This window comes from Rhincodon typus, chromosome 24 (genome assembly GCF_021869965.1).
Source record: "Rhincodon typus isolate 14 chromosome 24, sRhiTyp1.1, whole genome shotgun sequence".
Lineage (NCBI taxonomy): Eukaryota > Metazoa > Chordata > Chondrichthyes > Orectolobiformes > Rhincodontidae > Rhincodon > Rhincodon typus.
In genome coordinates, this window is record NC_063355.1 from 38,804,158 (window position 1) to 38,830,366 (window position 26,209).

Here is a 26,209-nt window from a genome sequence, read left to right on the forward strand (position 1 = left end):
TGGCATTCAGGTGAGCACACTCAGGTTATTGCCCAGTAACCATCAGTGGCATAGGTCACAATGTGTCAAAGGATAATGTAGAAGTTTGAGCGAGATTTAATATGTGGCAGTGAAGTGTATAGGAGTGCTTTTAGAAATTACACAAATTTGAACACATAGTTTGAGCCAATCACTATAAGTGGATGGTGATAAAGTGCTTTTTGATTGACTCGAGAAGCCAATCAATTTAAGTGGACCATGCTACAGTGTTTTTGATTAACTAACCGCATTTGAAAACATGACAGATTATTTTAGTGCTGAGGGATCATTTAATGTGTGGCTCTTGTTATAGGCCAGCCTTGAGTGCATATTATAGGTCATTTAAACTCTTCAGTTCAAGTTCCGCCATCATTTTGAAACAAGTGACAGTAATTCATAAGTTGAATCTCATTACTTGGTGTAATGTTGAGGGAAAAGAATCAATTTGGTGTCTTCACTCCATAAATTCAGGGAGATTTACATGGTGCGCTGTCTCTAAAGAAAGAATGGATTGAGAGACATGTTACAAAGTCAGGTCAATGTTTACCTTAAATATAGCTGCTTATTGTGAACCTTATTGTGGCCTTATTCCATTCCTAAAAGTAACTGGCCACTTCATTCCAAATCTATTGGATTCATCTTCACTTTGTTACATTTCAATGGCTGATCTGCTTCAGTTATTCAAATTATTCAAACTGTGCTTTAGCTTAGCTAATGTTGAGTCAATGTTGGAACCTCAGTTTACAAATCTTGCCTTCATTTTGAAATCCTTCTATGGCCTTACCCTCCCTTTCTCTGTAAGCTCTTCCAGCTGCACAATTCCCAAGAAACCTGCACCCTTCCATTCCATGACTCTTTCACCTCTCATTTTCATTGCTTCACCATTGGCAACAGAACCTTTAGCTATCAAAATCGAAGATCTGAAATTCCCTTTCTAAACTTTTCCATCTTTCTGTTTCTCCTCCATCAAGATTTTCTATAAAACCTACTTATTGTGAGGTTCTGATGGTGGCGCGGTGGCTCAGTGGTTAGCACCTCTGCCTCACAGCACCCGGGACCCGGGTTCGATCCCACCCGCGGGTGACTGTCTGTGTGGAGTTTGCTTGTTCTCCCCATGTCTGCGTGGGTTTCCTCTGGGTGCTCCAGTTTCTTCCCACAGTCCAAAGATATGCAGGTTAGGTGCATTGACCATGCTAAATTGCTCCATGGTGTCCAGGCATGCACAAGCTAGGTGGATTAGTCATGGTTACAGAGATGGACTGGGTCTGTGTGGGATGCTTTTCGGAAGGTCAGTGCAGACTCAATGGGCTGAATGGCCTCTTTCAGCACTGTAGAGATTCTGTGATTTGTTTCTATGTGCCGACATAGTGGTAATGTCACTGAACACTAGATATCCACAGCCCAAGATAAACGTTCTGGGGGACATGGGTTTGAATCCTACCATGGCAAGTGGTGACATTTGAATTTAATTTTTAAAAAAGCTGGTCTAATGATGATCATGCACCTAAAGTTGTAAAACATCCTTTGATTCACCAACATCTTTTAGGGAAGGCAATCTGCCATCCTTACCTGGATAGGTTGACTCTTAACTGCCCTGTGGGCAATTAGAGACTAGCATTAAATGTTGGCCCAGCCAGAGACACCCACATCCACTGGCCCATAAGAAATCATTTACCTTACTCCTTATGAAACTCAGTGTTAACATTTGTTTAGCAATTAGACCCATGAAGCATCTTTGACCATTTCACTATGTTAAAGACACCACATCAAGACAAGTTCTTGACGCACTTTTGGATGAAGTTTGAAGATCATTTAGTTTCTTTTGTTTCAGTAACATGAAGTTGGTAAGGTTGCCAAACATGATTAAATCTACTCTTGGGTATTTCAGATTTGCCCCCCTTATTTCAACCATTAATTAGCCAACACATGTATCCTTCTGATGCAATGCCTTCCAATGCCAATTAGAATGCAAAAAGACCCAATCCCCATTTAATTATGCTTGACTGCCCACCAATCAGTCTTTATTCTCTTTGTTTTTAATATTTACATATTTGAGAGGCATTCAAAGAAAATGGCTTAAAAAAAACTGTTGCACCCAGCATTGATCTTCAGCTGCTGGAGATTTCTGGAGAGTTGGCAACTCTAAGGGAAAACAATATTTTTGACTTTAGAAAGTAGTGCAAAATGATCCTAAATGAAAATATAAATGAGGAACGAATCTGGATCGGCGCAGGCTTGGAGGGCCGAAGGGCCTGTTCCTGTGCTGTTATTTTCTTTGTTCTTTGTTCTTAATGGATGGCTAACTCAGTATCACAAGTTTTACGCGATTGTCCTGAATTAGGATGACATGGGCCCGTTATTACCTGGTGACTGCCTGCTTTTCGTAGACTTGCCCAGGAATGTAACAACTTCCACAGACAGCTCCCTCTATTGGACATCCATGCAATGACGTGATAGAATCCAAGATTGTATTTACGGTTTTGCTGTGATTGTAATCATCTGGGGAATTGGTTAGCTCAGTTGGTTGGATAGTCACCTTGCAATGCAGTGTGATGCCAACAGCATGGGTTCAATTCACACACTGGCTGAGGTTACCATGGCTTCTCAACAACCTCTTCTCTTGCTTGAGGTATTGTGGCCCTCAAGTCAAACCTCCATTAGCCATCTCTTTCTCTAATGTTGGAGCAGGACTATGTTAACTTTACCTGCTACCTTCTGGTATAAATCATGGCACAGATACATGATCAGATTCTGGTGCAAAGGCCAGTGAGGCTTCCACTGATGAGAAATGCAGTTTAATATCAATGCAGTGTAATGCAATATAAGCGGGAAGCTGATGGTGCTGAATCAGTTTTTTCTCCCCTTCACAAATTACCTCTAAAATGAGAAAAACATTTTTTTACTATTCTAACTTGCACTGAAAGGTGCAGTCCGTTCAGTGGAGCATTTAAGCTTCGAAATAAATGCTTCAGTTCTTTCCTGACTTGTAAAGTCAACAAATTCAGAGGAGTAACTTATTGGACTGAAACGAGGAGTTTCTAAGTGTAACAGCTGGATGACAGCCTGTAGGATATCAAGGATACCAATTAAGAATTGAAGAGCAGAGATGAAAGGATGAACACACCAATGTTACCTGCGAGATAGAAAATTGCTTCATTTCTCACCCTTGTGGCTAGAATGTGATTGCTTCTGAATCAGCAGGAGCAAGAATTTGTTGACACTTGTCCATTAAGTTTTATCGGGCCATCCATACAAAGCAAATTTACTGGACTTACCCTGGGGGGTGAGGAGCTTCAGTTATATGCAGAGAGACTAAAGAAACTGAGATTGTTCTGTTTAGAACATGGAAGGGTGAAAGGGAGATTTAATAGCAGTATTGAACAGTGTGAACGATTTCAACAAGAATAAGGAAGGAGAACATTTTTCCACCGGTGAGTGTTTCAGTAATCACAGGGCACAGATTTCAGGTAAAAATCAGAGGAATGATTCTTATTGTAAGTCAGCATTACTCAGTTAAGAGCTAGAACAGCTCAAGAAGTCATTTCAAGATGATTCAATAGTCTTTTGCAAAAGGAAATTGCATGTACATCCATGGAAAAGAAACATTTGCAGAGCTACGAAGATAGAGCAAAGACACTGGAACTAATTAGATGCCTCTTTCTAAGAGCCAGCACAGGTTTGATGTACTGAATGGCCTCTTTCTGTGCTGTGGGATTCTATAGGGAGATGTCTTCTGCTCAAAGCCCAATCAAGTGGCTAATAAAGGGCTTTCACTGACATTTAACCAGCAGTGGGGGAAGGGAGGGGCCCTCTACCACATGGGAATGAGGAAGACTATGGGGTGGAGACTGGAGAGCGAATCCTGCCAGTCTCCTGCAGACTCTGAGTCAGAGATTTGCCCTTGTTTTCAGGTACATTTTGACAAAATAGAAGGGGTTCTGCAGCAATAACACTACCTCCACACAGCACCACATTCACTGGGAGCTGCCCAACTTTCTGCCCTTCATAACCTCTCTGCTTTCCCTGTCCGAATTTAATGGATTACAGCACATTCACTATCAGAACCTATTAAAGAAAAGCAATGGTTCTCATTTACCAAACCATTCACTGGGTTATTATTCTGTTATATCTCCGTAATGTCAGTTTACTGCGCACTGTCAATATATTGGCAAACCAAGCAACTATTCCGTGCCAGCTATCAATCCCTTTCTTCTATAATCTTAGCATTGTAGTTTCTTCTATTCATTCGTGGGATGTGGCTGGGCCCAGCATTTATTGCTCGTTTCTAGTTGCCCTTGAGAATGTGGTGGTGAGCTTCTTTCTTGAATCGCTGCAGTCCATGAACTGTAGGTAGACCCACAATACCCTTAGGGAGAGAATTCTGACATTTTGGCCCAGCCACAGTGAAAGAACGACGATATATTTCCAAGTCAGGGTAGTAGGTGACTTGGAGGTGAAATTGCAGGTGGATAGTGTTCCCATGTATCTGCTGCCCTTATCCTTCTATATGGAAGTGGTTGTGGATTTGGAAGTTGCTGTCTGAGGATCTTTGGTGAATTTCTGCAGTGCATCTTGTAGATGGTACACACTGCAGCTACTGAGTGTCGGTGGTGGAGGGAGTGGATGTTGTGCCAATCAACCAGGCTGCTTTGTCCTGGATGGTGTCAAGCGTCTTGAGTGTTTTTGAAGCTGTACACGTTCAGGCAAGTGGGGAGTATTTCTGACTTGGGTGTTATAGATGATGGACAGTCCACTGTGTCAATGTGGCAAGTCCATCAGAGTTGCTGGTCAGTGATAACATCCAGAATGTTGGTAGTGCAAGATTCAGTGATGGTAACACCATTGAATGTCAAGGGGCGGTGGTTAGATTGTCTCTTATTGGAGATGGTCATAGCCTTGCCACCTGTCAGCCTAAGCCTGGATATTTTCCAGATCTTGCTAAATTTGAATATGGATTGCTTCCGTATCTGAGGAGTCGTAAATGGTGCTGAATGTTGTGCAATCATAGGCAAACACCCCCACTTCTGACCTTATGACGGAGAGGAGGTCATTGATGAAGATGGTTGGGCTAAGGACACTTGCCTGAGGAAATCCTGCAGAGATGTAATTGTGGGACTGTCTGCAGCATTTGACATGACACTAATATAAGTGTGTCTGTCACCATGGTTATCCCAGGCTGGTAACAACTGCAAGTTTATGGATAAAACTCTTGTCAATGATGAACTGAGTATGACTCAATGATAAGAAGGAAGTTGCGATTAAATAGCATCTGACATGACCTCAGGACTTCCCAAAGCACTTTGCAGAAAATAAATAACCTTTGAGATGTAATCACTGATGCACAGTAGGAAACAGCAGCCAGTTTGCACACACTAAGAGCCCACAGGCAGCAATGCGCTGAATCACCTGATAATCTAGATTTAGTGTTGGGTGGGGACAAATGTTGACTCTTGTTCGAATGCCAAGGTGCATTTTATATCCGTGGCGTGGGGCAAGAGGCCTGTCTGGGATTTACAGAGACAGCACCTCCGAAAGTACAGGACTTCTTCAGAGTGGGGCTTGTACCTCCAAATTTCTGACTCAGAGATGAACTTGTTACTTTGAAGGGGACAATTGAAATTCAAAATTGAAAATGATTATTCACATGTAAAGAAGACAATTTCTACAAGAGTTTTAAATGTTGCCTGAATTACAAGCTATCTGCCTTTCTGGTTGGTGATTCTGGGTCCAGTCTCTGCTGTAAAATTCAAGTGAGCATTTTTTTTTAATGACAGTTTCTTCTCAATCTAAAACCCCGGTGATTTTGCTTTTGTACAGGAATACACTCTGGCTGTGTTGGCAGGAGCAACATGTCGCTGTGGATTTCCCACCATGCACTTCACACTCCACGAGCCAGAGGATGAACAACTGTGTGCGCAGAAATGTGCTGGGGAGGAGTACGAAAACTGTGGGAATGACGATTACTTTGTCGTTTATCAAACGCAAGTGCAAGGTATCTTTCACAACATCGCATTTGCTGCTTTCTAAACTGTCTTTTTCTCGAAAATATGTAGCCATGAAAATGATACAGTACAGAAGACACCCAGATGCCCTTTCTAATTCCAGCTTCTCTGCAGCTTACAGCACTTGAGGTGCAGATCCAGGTACTTTTTAAAAGAGATTAGGGTCTCTGCCTCCACCACTAACTCAGGCAGTGAATTCCAGACACCCATCACCCTCTGCAATATATGAAGAAGCATTAAAAGACCTTCATTGATATAGCAATTTTCACAATGTAACGGTGACCCCATGAAATATAGTAATGTAAGAAATGCAGCATCTGGTTTCAGCACAGTAAGCTCCCACAACAGCCACGTGATAATCAGTGGATAATCTGTTTTAGTGACGGTGGTATAGAAACATAGAATCATACAGCAAAGAGGAGGCCCTTCATCCCATCTAGTCTGTGCCACCAAAAATACACTACTACTATACTAGTCCCATGTTCCTACATTAGGCCCATAGCCTTGCAGGATAACCATTGAGGGTTGAGAGATAACTATTGAGGCTTGCAGGACAACAATGAGATTGTCCCTGTACTTCTTTGAGTGGTGTCATCAGATTTTTTAACCTTATCTGAGAGAGCATCACAAAGCCTCAATTTAAGGTCTCAGCCCTCAGCCAATCCAGTGTCTCCAACAGTGCAGTTCTCCCTCAGTCCTGTGCTGGAATGTCAGATGAGTTTGTGGCCACTCCAATGAGTGGTAACGACTTTAGCCAAAGGGCAGAGCTTTGCATTTATGACAGGAGTTTCTGATCAGGGCTCCTTCAGAAGTGCAGAGCTGTGCTTCCATTCTGACAGTTCTTTCAGAGCACATAACTATCATACAATCCCGAGAGTGTGGAAAAAGGCAATTTGGTCCATTGATTCTGCACTTTTAAAAAGCATCCCACCCAAAACCCAGCAACCCCTCCCTCCATCCCCATAACCTGGCATGTCCCACAGCTAATCCTCCCTGGAGACTACAGACAATTTTGCATGGCCAATCTACCCTAACTCACACATCTTTGGACTGTGGGAGGAAACTGGAGCACCCAGAGGAAACCCAGCAAGACACGGGGAAACTGTGCAAACTTCACACAGACATAAAAACAGAAGTTGCTGGAAAAGCTCAGCAGGTCTGGCAGCATCTGTGAAGCAAAAATCACAGATAGTGTTTTGGGTCTGGTGACCCTTCCTCAGAACAGTTCTGAGGAAGGGTCACCAGACCTGAAACGTTAACTCTGATTTTTTTCTTCACAGATGCTGCCAGACCCGCTGAGCTTTTCCAGCAACTTCTGTTTTTGTTTCTGATTTAGAGCATCCGCAGTTTTCTTTCGGTTTTTATCTCCACACAGACAGTCGCCCGAGGCTGAAATTGAACCTGGTGCTGTGAGGCAGTAGTGCTAACCACTGAGCCACTTTGCTGACCCCTTTGGAGGAAGCAGGATATGCCCCCTTTTTCACAGCAAACAGCTGCTGTATTCTGAGTTGTCTCTACACGAGGGGATAAATATAATGTCCAAACCAAGAACTTCCCACTGGCTGGAGGAACCCGCTTCACTTCTGTTCTGTTCTGCCCGACCAAATCAAATGCCAGCCAGTCGCTTAACAGTCACACTGGTGGGAATGGAATGCCCAACTTCCCCACTCCCACCTCCAACCAACACCTCCATGGCAAAGTGGGCTCAGCCACCACTGAGCCCAATCCAACAGGCTCTGTTGAATTCCAGTCAAGGTGTAAAACGGATGTGAAGGGTCAGAGGTGAGAGTTCTTTCAGTGACTACGGTGGCTCATGGCTCAGTGGTTAACACTGCTGCCTCTCAACACCAGGGACCCAGATCTGATTCCATGCAACCGTCTGTGTGGAATTTGTACATTCTCCCCATGCCTGCATGGGTTTTCTCCAGGTGCTCCGGTTTCCTCCCATGGTCTAAAACTGTGCTGGTTGGTTGGCTTGGCCGTGCTAAATTGCCCATGATGTCCAGGGATGTGCAGGCTAGGTGGGTTAGCCATGGGGAAAGCAGGGATACAGGGTCGTGGGTCTGGGTGGAATGCTGTTTGGAGGATCGGTGTGGACTTGATGGGCTGAATGGCCTGCTTCCACACTGTAAGGATTCTATCCTTCCATGACTGGGTATAATGGCATTGACGATATTCTCCTCCAGTGAAGACAGGGAACCTTTACAGATGCATTTACAATGTCACTTGGCAACCAGAAGAACCCTTGCTCAAGGTAATGCAGTGAATTAATTATTCGCTCATTGGTTTCTGAGACCATAGCAACAGTGCAAGGTTGATCCCTTGCTCTTTGTATGTTACTGGGACTGATTACAATCCCTAATGTGCATACAGTTTGCTGTTCTCTGCAATCTCAGGATTGTGCAGTTAGCCTCAGTATGAGAGTGATCAAACCATTGGCTGGGCTCCCTACTCCTCATCATCGTCCAGTGATCAGTGGTGCAGGGCGAGTCAGTGTTGGGTACGTTCGATTGTGCCTCTCCATGACTGAATGCCCTGTTAATGTTGACAAATTGGCAATTAGGTGAGATCCTAGCCACAGATCATGAACGAGGGGAGTAGAACAGGGGAAAAGAGATGAAAGAACAATTAAGTGAGGCGGAGGAGGAATAAATCAACCTTTTATTTTCTGGCTGAAAGTGCAGAGGGAGAGAGATTGTAGGATTTCCAAGAAATTTGACCCAGACTATCCCACGATTATGTGACCCTATTTACTTTTTTGAAATTTTTTTCATGGGATGTAGGTGTTTCTGCTCAGCATTTGTTGCCCAACCCTAATGACCTTGGAGAAGGTCTGGGGGAGCTGTCTTGTGAAACTGCAGTAGTCCTCTGGGTACAGGGACACCCACAATGTTGTGAGGGAGGGAGAGATCGAGGATTTTGATCCAGCAACACTGAAGGACTGGTGATATGTTTCCAAGACAGGATGATCAGTGGTTGTGTTTGCAAATTAAACTTTTATGATTCACGCACAAGGACATTCAGATCCCTAAACTTTTCTTAATTTATTCACTCATGGGAAATTGTTGGCTGGGCCAGCATTTATTACCCATCCCTAGTTGCCCTTGAAAAGGTGGTGATTCTTGAACTGCTGCAGTCTTTATGCTGTGGATTGACCCACAATGCCATTAGAGAGGGAATTCCAGGATTTTGACCCAACAACAGTGAAGGAACTACAGTATATTTCCATGTCAAAATGGTGAGTGGCTTGGAGGGGAACTCGCAGGTGGTACTGTTCCCATGTTTTTGCTGTCCTGGTCCTTCTAGATGAAAGTGGTGCGTGTTTGGAAGTTACGAATTTCCTACAATGTATCTTGTGGATGGTACACAGTGCTGCTACTGTGTGTTCTTGGTGAAGGGAGTGAATATTGAAGGTGGATGAGGTACAAATCAAGTGGGCTGCTTTTTCTTGGATGGTGTCCAGCTTCTTGAGTGTTGTCGGAACTGCACCCATCCAGGCACATGGCGAGTATCTTATCACACTCTTGATAACTTGCTTTTTTAAAAAATTCATTCATGGGATGAGGGCATCACTGGCTAGGCCAGCATTTATTGCCCAAGAGTCAACCACATTACTGTGAGCCTGAAGTCACATGTAAGCTAAGTAAGGATAGCAGTTTCCTTCCCTAAAGGGCTTTGGGAACGAGTTTTTCCCCTGATAATTGTGATCATCGTTAGACTCTTAATTCCAGATTTTTATGGAATTTGAATTCATGGTGGGATTTGAATCCAGGTCTTCAGAACATTGCATTGGTCTCTGGATTAACAGTCTAGTGATAATACCATGAGACCATTGTTGTTGCTGTCTAGATATTGATTTGAATTAATTTATTACTGTTATGTGTACCAAGGTACAGTGAGAAGTGTTGTTGTTTTATGTGCTTTACAGCCAAATCATACTATACAAGCGCATCAGGGTAACAGATCAGAGTGCAGGATACAGTGTTACAGCTGCCAAGAAGGTGCAGAGAGAGATCAGCATTAACATTAAAGAAGTCAGTTTCGAAGTCTGATAACAGTGGGAAAGAATCAGTGGGCCAGTTTCAATGATTAGCCTTTCATTTGAAAGGCATTCCATTTAACTGGTTGCACAATGTGAATGACCAAATTATGTGCAATAGTCTGACAAAGCCATAGTTATAAAATAAAAACCGTTCTGAGGAAGGGTCACCGGACCCGAAACGTTAACTCTGTTTTTTCCTTCACAGATGCTGCCAGACCTGCTGAGATTTTCCACCAACTTTGTTTTTTTCCCATAGTTATAAAATGTATGATATTGAAAGCTGACCTTTCATAGAGAGACATTTAGAGTCCAAAAACCAACAAGTTTTGCTAAACCTACCTATAAAACAGCTTAACCCATTGTGATGATGGCTTACCCTCCTAGGAACCTGAAATAAGTGAAAAGGAGAGTTAAACATTGGGGTTCTGCTAACAGTGGGCTTGGCACTGGTGCATTGGAAAACAATAAGGAGCTGGAATCAGGAGAAACACCAGGACTCTTCATTTCTCTCCCTGGCCCTGCGGGAATTTGATTTGGGAACATAGGAAAATCGGGACTTAAATCTGAACAAAACTAAACCGTGTGGGTATGAGGTGCAGGATGATTGATTGGGAAACACAAAGATATGGCAGTAAGTAGCAATCAAACATTTAAAGAATGAATTTATGATTTTGCAATAAATTTGTAATTTGTAGCATTTGCTTAAAGAACTGTAAAACAGGTAAAGTTCAACTGTGGATATTGAAAGAATTTAAAGTTGGTATTAGATAAAAGGAAGAGGTTTATAGCATTGTCAAAAAGAGGAGTAAACTCGCAGATTGAGCGGGGTTTAAAAGATCAGTAAAAGATCATGTAGAAATTGATACAGGGAAAATTGGAGATGACAGTAAGCTCTCCAGCATCATTAAAGGAGAGCAGACTGAACTGGTGCAGCTTTGGGTTCAGAAGAATAAAGTGATTTTACTGAAACCTGTAACATCTTTAAGGGGGCTTGAGAGGATGGATATTATGAGTCTAGAACGTAGGGTCACAGTCTCGGAGTATGGAGTCAGGCATTCAGGACCAAGATGAGAAAAAGCATCTTCACTCCAGAGGCTGCGAACCCTCAGAACTCTCTACCACAGCAAACCTATTCAGTATTGGAGGCGTGAGGAAAATGGGGACAGTGCAGGATGGTGGAGTTGATGTCCAGGAGCTGTCATGACTTTATTCCGTGACTTGATTCAGGGGCACTGAAGGAAGCAATGATATATTTCCACATCAGGATAGCGTGCGGCTGGTGGACGTTGGGGCTGGCAGGGCCGTAATGTTCCCGCATAGTGACTGCCCTTTTCCTTACAGGTGGCAGAGGTCCCAGGTTTGACAGGTACTGTAGAGGAATCTTGGTGACATGTTACAGATGGCGAACACAATTAATGTGGAATCGTTCTTTCCAGATAACCGCTGCATGGACAGACGTTTCCTGCCTGCCCGCTCCAAGCGCCTGGTGGCTTTGGCCAGTTTTCCAGGAGCAGGGAACACATGGGGCCGTCACCTCATGGAGCTCACCACTGGCTATTACACCGGCAGCTACTACTTTGACGGCTCACTCTACAACAAAGGTAGGATCCCCAGTAAAGGCAAATAGCCTCAGGGACGTCTTTTCTGAGATGGAAATGGACATTGTGTGCTCAAACCTTTTAAAGGTCTAAAATTGTCTTGTGGACATGTCTTGTATAAGTAATTTGGAAGTTGACACAATGTATTTTCATGATCTCTGTTGACTGCAGTGGAAGGTAAGTAAAAGGGAGGGCACTTAAAATTAAGATAGCCACCCTTCAACCCTTTTAAATGTTGACTATAAATGGTAAAATCACCATAGTTCCACTATCTCATTAGAAAGAGCCAACTGGAGGTGAGTTTAAGTTGAGGGTCACTGTAGCTCAGGTGTGGAGTGAGGTTGAGAAGGTGGGGACTTCATGGTAGCCTCAGCTAGTACAGGAATTGAACGCACACTGTTGGCATCACAAACCAGCCAGTCAGCTAACTGAGCGAACTGACCTCCCCCTTTAAATGGCTCCACCGGTGAAATGTGAACATTTCAGACTGTTGCAGTACCCAAGCAAGGGCCTCAAGGTCTACCTGGTTATGACAAGTGACCACCCATGTTCAGCGAGTCAAAGAGAGATCAATACTTGAATATTTGGCTCAACCCATTGTAGTGAGTGAGCAAGTTCAGACACAGGTCTGATCTTAGAGTAGGATAATAGGTCAGCACAACATCGTGGGCCGAAGGGCCTGTACTGTTCTATGTTCTATGTTCTCCTGTAAATTCAAATGTCGATGTAAAATGCAGCCTGCCTTCTTGAAATAAAAAAAAACAAAGTAATAGTCAATGATGTGTGTTGGGCCCAACCTTGGAAAAGTTCAAAGACAGCTGTATGGGTCTCTGGGAGTGACTAACAACTCGACATTTAGAGGTTATATTGTCCAGTCACAGATTAAATTTCTCGTTATATATTAACAATGGTCATGAACCTACTGGATCTTTGTGAAAATCCATCTGGTTCAGTATGAAACTCCAGGGAAGGGAATCTGCCCTGCTTACTTAGTTCAGATTCCACGTGGTTCCCAATCTGCAGCAATGTGGTTGACTTCTTGCTTCCCAGGATGTTTTGCAGCAATGGGAGCTCAATTGTACCAAACTGCTACAGGACAAGGACAGTGAGTGTACCAATATCATATGGACTGCAGAGGTTCAATGTGTCTCACCTCTATCTTCTCCAGGGTAGTTAGAAATGGGCAATAATGCCAGCGATGCCCACATCCAGTGAAAGAATAAACCCCAGGTTTTCATCAGCTGTTCTTGTACCTTGACATGTGAGCAAGTTGTTGGGTGATTTGTGTGAATCACTTGAAGATTTTAAACAACATTAGACTTGCTATACAAATGCAAGTTGTTGTTGTATATTCACTGACTGTACTGTTGTAATGAGGCCATTCTTATGACAGTTGGCGCTAGTTTCGTGTGTTTGCTATCAACCAGGCTCGCGCTCCACAGAGTTATTGCATTCAGCAGCCCCCCAGGAACCAGAGAAGTAGCATTTTCTTCCCTTAATACTCGCATTTTTATTCTTGGAGCAAAATACGCACAGCGTTCGAATTCACAGCTCTGTCCTACATCACCTGCTCCCTTGGCCCATGGTTTGCCTTTTTCAGCCCCTCACACATTCGGATTATCATTACCTAATTAAATTGGGCAAGGTCCATTTTGTTCCTTCTCAGATATTTTCCAATGTTTGGCAATAAAGCAGAAAAGGGCTCTTGCCAGAGATGTTAATACAGTTAGCCACTGACAGAATTCAATACAGCAATATAGAATCAAATCACAATGCACTCAGGCGTGCTGAAGGTGCCTTCAAGTGAACATAAGTGCAAGGTTCCACTTCACCTGCAACTGAGTGCAACAGAGTTACAGCAAAATGACTGTGAAAATTTCAGCAATAGTTCTCCGTTCTTTAGCCCTTACAGAAGAGCAAAGTGTGCCTCAGAGACCAATAGAAGCTAACCTACTGGCATAAAGAGACTTGCTTTACCATGCCCGACTTGGTGAAAATGCTGTTTGCTCAAGGACACTCTGACCTGAACAGGAAACTGTATTTGCAATCAATTTGGTATTCCCTCTTGTCCTTTGTCGCCAAATATGTTGCAATAGAACGAAAATCAACATCAGTCTGACACTCTATTTGAACAAAACATTATTTGCCTGACATGTCACTTGAACCACACAGTAAACTTCCATTCACACTTTGAAGTGTTAGTATCTCTCAGACGGTCGCTACCGTTTGTTAGTCAGTGGCTTGGTTTCAGCTAATTCCCACGTTAGCTTTCTGTGCATTTTGCTTTGCCCCATGGCACTGCCAGTTTTACTATAGTGTAATATTAGCTTGTGTGAAACATAAAACACATTCACAGTTTGCCTGGCAGGCTTCTTAACCCGTAGCTACAAACTGCAGGGACAAGTAGAGAATTCAGAATCCCTACAATGTGGAAGCAGGCCTTTTGACCCATCGAGTCCACTCCGACCCTCCGACGAGCATCCCACCCTAAATTTCCACCTAACTTGCACATCTCTGGACTGTGGGAGGAAACCAGAGCATCTGGAGGAAACCCATGTAGACAAGGGAGAATGTGCAAACTCCACACAGACAGCCACCCAAGGGTAGGATTGAACCTGGGTCCCTGGCACTGTAAGCCACTGTGCTGCCCTTAAAGAGTAGCTGTTTCGAAGAATTGGCTCAGGCACTATGGGCTAAATGGCCTCCTCCTGTGCTGTATGACTGTGAAATTCTACAGGGCTCCTGTCATGGTTCGGAGCTTGACAATCACAGTGCCATCCCATTATTGTCCAGTAATATTCAATAGGGATGCTGAAGACCAAATGAGATTGGGAACATGCTGATGGTTTTATGATAATGAAGGGATGATTGAGTGAGCAATTGACTTGGTCTGTGTTGAGGAGGGGCAGGAGAATCTTGTGGTGCCATGGCATAGTCCCTACCTCTGGACCTGGAGGCCTGGGCTTAATTCCCAGCTGTCCCAGATATGTCTTTTCACAGTTTCATTGCAAATATTGGGACAAATACATAACAGGGAGAAAATAATCATTGTGTTTGGAGTTTTTGAAGTAAAATTTTGATCAGAAAGGTATATCTCTGGACTATGTCCACTCCACTCAAGTGTACACCTAATTATCCCAGAATCAATGTACAAACAGAGAGCCAATGGTCTAGTGGTATTATCTGGACTATTAATCTAGACTATTAGCTAGACAATCAATAAAAACTGTTGGCTAGACTATTAATCCAGAGACCCAGGTAACATTATGGGGATCCAGGTTCAAATCCTGCCATGGCAGATGGTAGAAATTAAATTCAATAAAATTCTGGAATTAAGAGTCTAATTATCACACATGTCTTCATTGGACAGGGCATTGTGTATCAGAGTTTTGATGTCATGTTGCAGCTGTACAGGACATTAGTGAGGCCACTTTTGGAATACTGCATGCAGTTCTGGTTGCCCTGCTACAGGAAAGATGTTGTTAAATTGGAAAGATTTACAAGGATGTTACTGGGATTGGAGGGTTTGAGTTATAAGGAAAAGCTGGGATTTTTTTCACTGGAGCGTGGGAGGTTGAGGGGTGACCTTACAGAGGTTTATAAAATCATGAGGGGCATAGATAAGGTGAACAGCAAAGGTCTTTTCCCCAGCATGGGGGAGTTCAGAACTGGAGGGCTTAGGTTTAAGGTGAGAGGGGAAAGATTTAAAAGGGACCTGAAGAGCAACTTTTTCACACAGTGGGTGGTGCTTAAATGGAATGAACAGCCAAAGGAGGTGGTAGATGCAGGTATGGTTACAACATCTAAAAGATATTTGAACAAGTACATCAGTAGGAAAGGATATGGGCTAAATGCAAGCAAATGGGGCTAGCTTTGATTGGGAAACCTGACCGGCATGAACAAGTTGGACCAAAGAGTTTGTTTCTGTGGTGTATGACTTAATGGTGACCATGAATCCACTGGGAAAATCCCATCTGGTTGACTGATATCCCTTTCGGATCCACATGTGGCTCCAAACCTTTAATAATGTGGTTGACTCTTAACTGCTCCTCTGAGGCAATTAGAGTTGGGCAATAAATGCTGCCCTAGCCAATGCCATCTTCATCCCATGAATGAATAAAAAAATAAAAAAACAAGCTTATTCCATTAGATCTCAGGCATGTCTGACAAATCTTGCTCGACAAAACCAGGATGAACACTGCTGCTCTTAAACACTGTAGTATCGATCTTCTTTACCATCTTCTTCAACATCTGTCTAGTCTTTGGTGTTTAATGCAGGCAATCAAGCGTCCGATGAAGTTTGGCCAATTTTGTAATGCAGCCAGTTTGTGCACAGTTAGATCCCACAATCAGCAGCATGATAGTGAGCAGATAAACTGTCACTCATGGTGTGGCTTAAGAGAAAACTGTGGATTCCCCCTACTGCATCAATCTAAATAATACCATTGGGTCTTTTACTCCACCTGTGAGGTTGGACAGGGCCTCAGTGTCCAGCCTCATTTTGGGGTTAGCACTGCCACCTCACAGCGCAGGGACCCAGGTTCAATTCCAGCCTCAGGTGATGGGTCTGTGTGGAGTTTGCACGTTCTCCTCGTGTTTCCGCTAGTTTCCTTCCATGGTGCAAAGATATGCAGCTAAGATGGATAGGCCATGCTAAGGGCGGTGTTATGGGGGATAGGGTGGGTGGTTGGACCTGGGTGGGATGCTCTTTAGAGGGTTGGTGCAGACTTATTGGGCTGAATGGCCTCTTTCTACACTGTAGGGATTCTATGAAAAGGTGGCAATTCCAACTCTGTTTCACTTCTTCAGTACAGGGACTGGACTGGCAGCTTGAATTTTAAACTCAGTTCTCTGAATAAATGAGACTTGAACTCATATCCTTCTGACAAAGGGGCAATGGCACTAATAAATAAGCAGGGCTGATGATTAGTACCAAACATTAGCTTTTCCATTGATTTGTCAATGAATGCATTTATGTATTTTTGATCCTACAGGAGATTTTTTTAAAATAAAGCTGTGTTTGAATTAGGGTTGCGCTTGTGATGTGAATCCTGAGATTTGACCAATGATAAAGTAAATGTTCCTTTTCAATGAAAACTTCAGAGATCACCAGTTCAGGGCTATCACCACTGTCACTGAAAAGTGCGCAGATCAGATCATAGGCAAATGCATCATCAGTAAGCCAAGGAAAGAACTTAAATTGAGTACATAACATTAGTAAGGCCACATCTGAAGTACTGTGTATAATTCTGATCACCCTGCTATGGGATGTTATTGAACTGGAAAAGGTGAAAAAAAGATTCTCAAGGATGTTACTGAAACTGGAGGGTTTAAGTTATAAGGAGAGGATGGATAGGCTGGGACTTTTTCCGCTGGAGTGTATGAGGCTGTGGGTGACCTCATAGAGGTTTATAGTATCATGAGGGGCCTAGATAAGGTGAATGGCCAAGGTCTTTTCCTCAGGCAAGGGGAGCCCAAAACTAGAGGGCATAGGTTTAAGGTGAGAGGTGAAAGATTTAAAAGGGACCTGAAGGACAACTTTTTCACACAGAAGATGGTGCGTATATGGAATGAGGACAAGTCCGGCCAAAGGGCCTGTTTCTATGTTGTATACCTCTGTGACTCTGTGATTGCTTCCCTAAACTCCTCTTTACCCACTTAAATACACTCCTTAAAATCTATCTCATTGACCAAGTTATTACCCTAATACCTCCTTATGTGGTTCACTGTCAAATTGTGTTTAACAATGTTCCCAAGAACTCCTTGGGACAAATGTTCAAGGCTGTGTATAAATGCAAGTTGTTGATGTTGTAAAATTGGAAAGATGTTTTCAGATCTTGCTGAAGAGAGGGAAGAAGATAATTTAGTGATGTGTCTTAAGGACAGAATATAATTTCAACATGAGGTATTGCTTTTCTATATCCATGCATGATGTTTCTCCAGTTGAACAATTTCACTCAATATTAGTTAAGAATCTCTTGGGCCAAAATACAAGATGTTTTAAAAAGTCACTGTAAATAATTTCTAAGTGAGAGAACTTTAAAATCCAGACAGAATGTACCAGACATGACATCAAGTGGACACAATGACCTCAGATCATAGAATCCCTATGGTGTGGAAGCAGGCTATTCAGCCCATCGAGTCCACATTTGACCCTCCTAAGAACATCCCACCCCCTACCTCTGCATTTCCCACCCTAGACACTATGGGCAATTTAGCATGGCCAATCCACCTAACGTACACATCTTTGGGAGGAAACTGGAGCAAACCCACACAGACACAGAGCGAATGTGCAAACTCTACACAGACAGCCTGAGGCTGGAAATGTACCAGGCTTCCTGGCACCGTAAGACAGCAGTGCTAACCACTGAGCCACCATGCTGCCCTAGATGTTGCTGTTCAATTCGTTGTCAGTGGAAGCTGGATGGTTCTCCTTTGAGTAAAGAGGTTAAGGGGATATTTTATAGATGCTTTAAAAATATGAGTTTTGATGGAGTAAATAAGAAGGATGTGTTTCCATTGGCAACCAGAGAATACAGATGTAAGATAATTGACTGCAAAAACAGACTGGAGGAAAAATGAGATTGTGTTTTGCTCAGCGATTGTTATGATCTGAAAGTCACTACCTGACAGAGTGGCAGATCCTGAGTTAATAGAAACATTCGGATGTGAATTAGATGAATACTTGAAGGAGAGAATATTTGCAGAGGTATGGGGGAAGAGCACAACAGTGGAGCTAATTAGTTAGCTCTTTTAAAGAGCTGGAACAGACTGAAGAACATCTTCAGCCAAGAGGAACAGTGTTGCTGTTCTCAACTTTGAATGAGTTAGTCTTTAATAAAACAATGGAAACATTCTGGACTTACATAGGAAAACCACTGAGTTCCCTCTTCTGAACTGCAAATAATGAATTCAACTAACCAGATCAATTAGATAATAGGACTAGTTTCACAATCCCTGAGGCTTAGCAGCCTGTGTTTCTGACTCCGCTGTTATGTGAATGTCTTCTGACAAGGTAAAAGAGTGAGCAGAAAGAGACAGTGTTTGTCTAAGAGAGAGATTTTGGAAATCTTTTATAGACACATTCTGAGAACTGAAGACAAAATTATCAACCCGACTTCCAGACAGCTTAGGTGGCCTTATTTGCGTCGGCGGTCAGAAATATTTGTGAATGTTACATCTTTGGTGGAAGGGCTGGACCTTGAGAATATTGAGAATATGTGCTTTGGGAAAAAGCATCTGTTTTGTTTTGTGTGATGGCCCGTTTTAGGTCAGAGTGAACTGGAGTGTACTGAAAACAACAAATGCTGGAGATCACAGCGAGTCAGACAGCATGCGTTAGCTTGCTCTCTCTCCATGGATACTAGCTGACCTGCCGTGATCTCCATCAATTGTTGTTTTCGGTACAGATTCCAGCATCTGCAGTGTTTTGTTCCTACATTTTGTGAACTGGAGTGTACTCTGCAGGAGAGCAGAATGCTTTCCTGATTATGTAGCCATTAGGTTTCATGTAACACCCATGGAGGCGATGCAGCCATGGGAGAGAACAGCTAAGAAGCAAGGGGTAAGTAGAAAGCTAATTGCAGTGAGGTTGGCTCAGCCCTTACCCAAAGCACATACGTCATCACATTACATTTTTACAAAAGTTGACAGGGGTTTCCTTTGAGCTAGCTTTTAATTTCAGGCCTTATGACAATCAAATTTCACCAGTAGGATGATGAACCCATCTCTCCTGCATATGAGTATGGGACACTGATTTACCAACCCAGTCATATCACCGTTGTGTCAGAGCTGGTTCAGATGTGCTGCAGATTAAAACCGGAACTTTTCTGACAATTTTCACACATTCAACTTGCACACTTTTTAAAGGAAACTTTGCATAGGATTGTGCCAATTTCCCAAGCTGTTTCTGTTGGTTTGGATTGGGGAAGAACAGCTTGTTAAATTCATTTAAACAATGAATAAAGGCTGATGACCAGAGGCTGACTTCAATGTTCTAATCGGTTGTTGGGAGCAGGGCAACTGTTTGGATGTGATTGCAGACTTCTGCAACTCCACAGGGGTAACCTGTAAAGAAGCTCAGTCTTCACAATGGTGGTTGGCAACTGTGTTTGAAAAGTGTCAAGAGGCTCTGTTTCATAAGGCACTGGTTCTGAAAGGGTCAATTGTGGAGACTACATTAAGCTCCATTCAATCTCATGCGGTCATTCAGGCTTGAGTGGGGCTAAGGCAGAACATCACAGGATTCCAGTAGAGTGCAGATCTGTATCTAAAAGGCTGCTCATCACGTTAGTAATGATTGGTCAGGTTTTCCAAGGAGTGACAATCACACAGAGTTTGTAACCACGCTCCTTTTTAACAATGAGAAAGAGCCCTGCATTCTTGACAGGAGATACCAATCAATGGTCCTTCAGAAATATGAGTTGTACTTTAAAACTGACAGATCCCCCATCGTCTAGAATAGTCAAGAGAAGGCAGACCATATCCCTTTTCACAGCAGTCAGTTGCAATATTGTTTTTTGACAGTTCCTGTGACATAGATTGGGGCCTGAGCATTGAAAAGTACATGGCAGTAAGGGATAATGGGAAGCTAGGAGAAGATGGTAGGTGGCTAGGAGGTCCTAGGTTTAGTAGAACAGGATGTTGAATCAATTTGGAGGATATGTGAGATGATACAGACAAGAGTGGTGCTCAGAATCCCTAATAGTAATCACACAGAAGGATGGAACATCAAGTATAAAAAGATGGGAGCATATCAGAAAGGCACGGCAAGTATCATGGGAGATTATAATGTATACGTGAATTGGAAAAGTTAGAAGGACAAAAGTATCCTAAATGAGGAGTTTATGGCATGTTTTTGGGATCATTTCTTAGCGCTGCATGTTCTAGAGTTGACCAGAGAATGGGCTGTAGTAGACCTGGTATTGTGCAATGAGAAAGGGCTAATTGAAGACTTCATAGGGAAGGCACCTGTAAGTAACAGCTGATTTATTAATTCAGTTTGAGGGAGAGAAGAGTGGGTCAAAAACTAGTATTTTAAAATTAAATAAGAGCAATTATGAGGGAATTGAAATAGACCTAGCTAAAGTGAACTGGCAAATTAGGTTAAGGAACAGGCCAATAGAGATGCAATGGCAGGTAATTATGGGGATATTTCAGAATACACAGGATTCATTCTAATGAGAAGCAAAGTTCTAAGGGGAGAACTCACTGTCAATGGTTAGCTAAAAAAGTTAAAAATAATATCAAACCCAAAGAAAAATCCTACAATTGTGCAAAGATGGGTGGCAAGTCAGAAGCTTGGGCAGGATATTAAAAAGCAAAATGGCTAAAAGATTAATAAGGAGGGACAAATGAGAGTTTGAGAGAAAATTGACTGGAAGTTTGAACTCGAAAAGTAAGAGTTTTGATAGATATATTAAAAAGCACAGAGGGAAGAAATGAACATTGTTCTTACAGAAAGTGAGTCTGAGTTGAACACATATTTTATATTAATAATACTTTACATTTCACAATAAAGGATACAAATAACATCCCAGAAGTAGCTGTAAATCAGGAACTGGAAGGGATGGAGGAACTCAAGAAAATTGTAAGCACCAAGGTAATGGAACTGAGCAAATAGAGCTGAGGGCTAACAAATCCCTATATCCTGATGGACTTCATCTGAGATACTTAAGGATACTTGATGCTTTGATTTTAGTTTCCCAAAACTCCGTAGGTTTGGAAAAGATTGACTTAGATTGGAAAATTAGCAAATATAACTCCTTTATTCAAAAAGGGGTAGATGGAAATGAAGAAACTCCAGACTAGTTAGCTAAGCATCTGCCATTGGGATGATGTTGGAAGCTATTATTAAAGTTGTCATTGCATGATACTTTAAGAAGTTCAAGATAATCAAGCAGAATCAATTTAACCAATTTATTGGAGTTCATTAAGGAAAAAACAGGTGCTATGAGTAAAGAAGAACCAGTGGATGTCCTATAATTATATTTCTGGAGGGTATTTGACAAGATGCCACATTGAAGGCTCATGGTGTTGGGGATAAAATATTGGCAGGAATGAAAAAAATTTGCTAGCTAACAAGAAATGGGGAGAAAGTATAAAGGCATAGAATTGTATAGCATAGAAACAGACCCTTCAGTCCAACTTGTCCACACCAATCAGGCATCCCAAAGTGACCTGGTCCCATTTGCCAGCATTTGCCCCATATCCCTCTAAACCCTTCATATTCATATACCTATCCAGATGCCTTTTAAATGTTATAATTGTACCAGCCTCCACCATTTCCTCCGGCAGCTCCTTCCACACACACGTCACCCTCTGCATAAAAAAGGTTTCCCCTCAGGTCCCTTTTATATCTTTCCCCTCTCACCTTAAACCTATGTCCTCCAGTTTTGAACTTGCCAACCCTAGGAAAAAGACCATAGCCATGCACCCTATCCATGCTCCTATGATTTTATAAACCTCTATTAGCTCACCCCTCAGACTCCGACGCTCCCGGGGGAAAAGACCGAGCCTTTTCAGCATCCTCCTATAACTCAAAACTTCCAACCCTGACAACATCCTTGTGAATCTTTCTCTCAAGTTTAATAACATAGTTCCTGCAGAAGGGTGACCAGAATTGTACACAGTATCCTGATCATTTTTTGGTTAGCAAGATGTAATAAGTTTATGTGAATGAGTTAGATGAAGGGACTGAAGGCATGGTTGCTAAATTTGCTGACAACACAAAGATGGGCAGCAAAGTAAATTGTGAAGGCGTGCATAAGATGGTTAGCAATGTAGATAGTGTAAGAGCGTAATACAAAGATCTGACCAATGAGTATACTGTGGGAAAATGAGAAATTATCGATTTTGGCAGGATGAATAAAACAGAAGCATATTATCTAAATGGTGAGAGATGGTACAGCTCTGAGATGCAGAGGGATCTGGGTGTGCTCGTCCATGACTTACACAAGGTTAGTATGCAGGTACAACAAGAAGTTATGAAAGCTACTAGAATGTTAACTTATTGCAAGGCAAATTGAATTATGCAACGTTATGCTTCAGTTATATGGGACATTGGTGAGATCACATCTGCAATATTGTGTACCGTAATGGGCACCTTATTTAAGGATGGGTATAAAAGTGTTGGAAGGGGTTCAGAGAAGGTTCACTAAGCCAGTACCAGGGATCAAGGGTTGTCTTATAAGGAAAGGTCGGATGGGCCAAGTTTGTACCTACTGGAGTTTAGAAGTGTAAGAGGTGATTTGATTGAAATGTACAAGATCCTGAGGTAGCTTTACAAGGTGGATGTGAAGAGGAGAAGCTCAACTAAAGATCATTGTTTACAATTAAGGCATCACCCATTTAAAACAGATGAGAATTTATTTCTCACAAGGGGTCATGAGTATTTACAACTCTCTTCATGAAAAAGCAGGAAAACAAAGTCTTTGAATATTTTCAAGGTAATAGTAGATAGCAGAATAGATTCTTGTGAAATAAAGGGTTGAAATGCGATTGAGAAAAGATGAGAGTGGGAATTATTCAGACAGATCAGCTGTTATCTTATTGGAAGGTGTAGCATGCTTGAGGCCTACTGTTCCTTTTTGTATGTTCTTCTTGTTAAGACTGACTCATGGTTGATCCTCTCCACTTTTAATCAACTTCGGCCCTTGGACCCATTCAAGGAAAGAAATGGTGGCAACATGCATCTAACTACAAATACCACTCTTGACCTCTCTCTTCAACCCCATTCCAGAATGTAAAGCCTCTGCTCCTTCTGTCCCGGAGAGCCTAGTATTGGTCTTCCAAGACCCTTCCCATTGCCATTTAGCTACCTGTCATCCAATTTAAGCAACATTGAAGTCTCATTGCTGTTTCCGTTACTGTGCGGGAATGTAGAGACTTGCATTTGAGCCTGAGTTGGTGTCCTTAGCCAAGGTTCAAAATCTTGTAATCCAATAATATCTTCCTTAGGATCTCAAATGAGACTGGGCTAATCAACCATCTTCATCAATATCCAAATCTGGCTGAGTGCTGGGCTGATGTAGTCTCATAAGAATCTTTCTCTTTACAAGAAAAAGTTGCTTATAATGGCAGCTGTACAATGTATTGTTAATATGGAGCAAAGTGACAATTACCCGCATCCTAAAGTGAATGTGGATGCTCATTTTGGAATTGTAAACCTCTCCAATGTGTATTTGCACAGCAGGGCTCTTAACACTTGACTGCAAAGCTGAGCCAGAGCACAGAATTTGAGCTTGAAGCAAGGGGATGGAGCTTGAGTCTTGGCTCACTTCTTGACTGAAGTCAAAACTCCTTCCATCTACATTGTATGTGATAAAAGAGCAGTGAATGTGTGGCTGTGTTCCAGTGTTGAAGAGTAACAACAGAAAATCTTAAAGATGGCACTTTTCATACTTTAGCAATAGTGTAAATTTAATTGGAAGTTGTTGCTGCGGCTATAGATGTGTGACATTTTACCTAACATTCACTTTTATCTTTAGACAGTCATAGCTCATTTCCTAACACTTTCGTCTCTGGGTTAGGGGTTCAAATCTCATTCCAGAGAGTTGAGCACGGAAATCCAAGGTGACAAGCAAAAACCCAGGATTGCTACGCTTTTGGAGGTGCAAGCCTTCAGATGTGATGTTAAACCAAGACTGTGCCTGCATCTCAAATTGCTGTGTCAGATTCAATGGTACTATATCAGAAAAGAGCAGCGAGCTGTGCTCTGCATGCTGGTTAGTTTTTATCCCTCAGTTAACCCCAAAACATATTTTACCTGTTTATCACTTTGTACCTGCTCTTGGGAGTGCGCTGCCTGCAAGTTGGTTGTTGTGTCTCCTTTATTACAACAATGGCTCGGCTTCAAAAGTAGATGGTTGGCTTCCATGGCACTTTGAGGAGTCCTGATCATGTAATACAATATCACAGAATCACAGCAGTGTTATGGTGCAAAACGAAACCATCCATCCCATCATGTCTGCACTAGCTATCCAGTGAGCGTTATGACTTAGTGGCATTCCTCTGCCTTTTCCCATAACTTGCACCTTGTTACAATTCAAATTATCATCAAATACCCTCTTAAATACCTCGGTTGAACCTGCCTCCACCACATTTCCAGGCAGTGCATTCCAAATCCAAACTGCTCATATTGTGAGAAGGACTTTTCTCACCTCACAGTTGCTACATTCAGAAATCACTTTAAACCTATGCCCTCTCGTTCATTTTATGAGTAGGAACTGTTTCTCCCTGTCTGCTCCATCCAAATCGCTCATGATTTTGCAAGCTCCTCTTAGATCTCCTCTTAGCCTTCTTCTCCCCAAGGAGAACAGTCCCAACCTCCCCAATCTGTCTTCATAACTGAAGTTTCTTACCTTTTGCAGCCATTTTTGCATCTCTCTGCTGCATTCTCTCTAAAATGTACACGTCCTGGTATAATGCAGTGCCCACAACTGTACATAATTCTCCAGCTGACATCTAACAAGCATCTTGTGTAAGTTCAGATCCTGTTCTCTGTGCTGCTTTTTATAAAGCCCAGTTCACTGCCTGCATTCTTAGTTACTGTCATCGCCTTTAATGACCTGTGCACATGTACACCCAGGTCTCTCTACTATAAGTACAAATCTTTCATCTTTCTTTCCATCTTTCAGTTCTCATCACTCTCTTCTCATTAATACAAGTTTGTATCTGGTTCAGTTTCTTCAGTTTTGTTCTTTTTTTACAGGATATTCTCATATCAATATCTTTATATCAACTTAAAATCTACCTCAGTTTCATACTGGCAATTGTTTGAAGATCCCACCAATAATAGCCCAGAGCGCATGCTGAAAGATGTTTCCAGTGACTACAAGCAGACAATCAGTGCTATCAGAACAGGCTGTGGGATCTTACAGTTCACTCAGGGAGTCCTGGGTTCTTATGGCTATCTGGATGCCCCAATATTCTTTCCATCACTTGTCTATCCAGAAATAACTCTCGCCCTTATACCTCCATTGGGTTGGAAGGATCTCCCGTTTGCTACTCAACCTGTTTGGCGGTGAGGCAGTGGCGGTGAGAGCGGGGCCGGTGAGGTAGTGACGGTGAGGCAGTGACGGTGAGAGCGGGGCCGGTGAGGCAGTGACGGTGAGAGTGGGGCTGGTGAGGCAGTGACGGTGAGAGTGGGGCCGGTGAGACAGTGACGGTGAGAGTGGGGCCGGTGAGGCAGTGATGGTGAGAGTGGGGCCGGTGAGGCAGTGACGGTGAGAGCCGGGCCGGTGAGGCAGTGACGGTGAGAGCGGGGCCGGTGAGGCAGTGACGGTGAGAGCGGGGCCGGTGAGGCAGTGGCGGTGAGAGCGGGGCCGGTGAGGCAGTGGCGGTGAGAGCGGGGCCGGTGAGGCAGTGACGGTGAGAGCGGGGCCGGTGAGGCAGTGACGGTGAGAGCGGGGCCGGTGAGGCAGTGACGGTGAGAGCGGGGCCGGTGAGGCAGTGACGGTGAGAGCGGGGCCGGTGAGGCAGTGACGGTGAGAGCGGGGCCGGTGAGACAGTGACGATGAGAGCGGGGCCGGTGAGGCAGTGATGGTGAG

General features: G+C 43.0%; 1 protein-coding gene across 1 annotated transcript in view; it reads left to right on the top strand.

The window, feature by feature from the left end:
- The window catches only part of wscd2 (WSC domain containing 2), a 538,109-nt gene that overhangs the window by 420,505 nt on the left and 91,395 nt on the right, over positions 1–26,209 (top strand). Inside the window, exons 8-9 of the mRNA XM_048611624.1 lie at positions 5,836–6,010; positions 11,499–11,663. Of these exons, the coding sequence (XP_048467581.1) occupies positions 5,836–6,010; positions 11,499–11,663 (340 nt within the window). The remainder of the gene's footprint in view (positions 1–5,835; positions 6,011–11,498; positions 11,664–26,209) is intronic.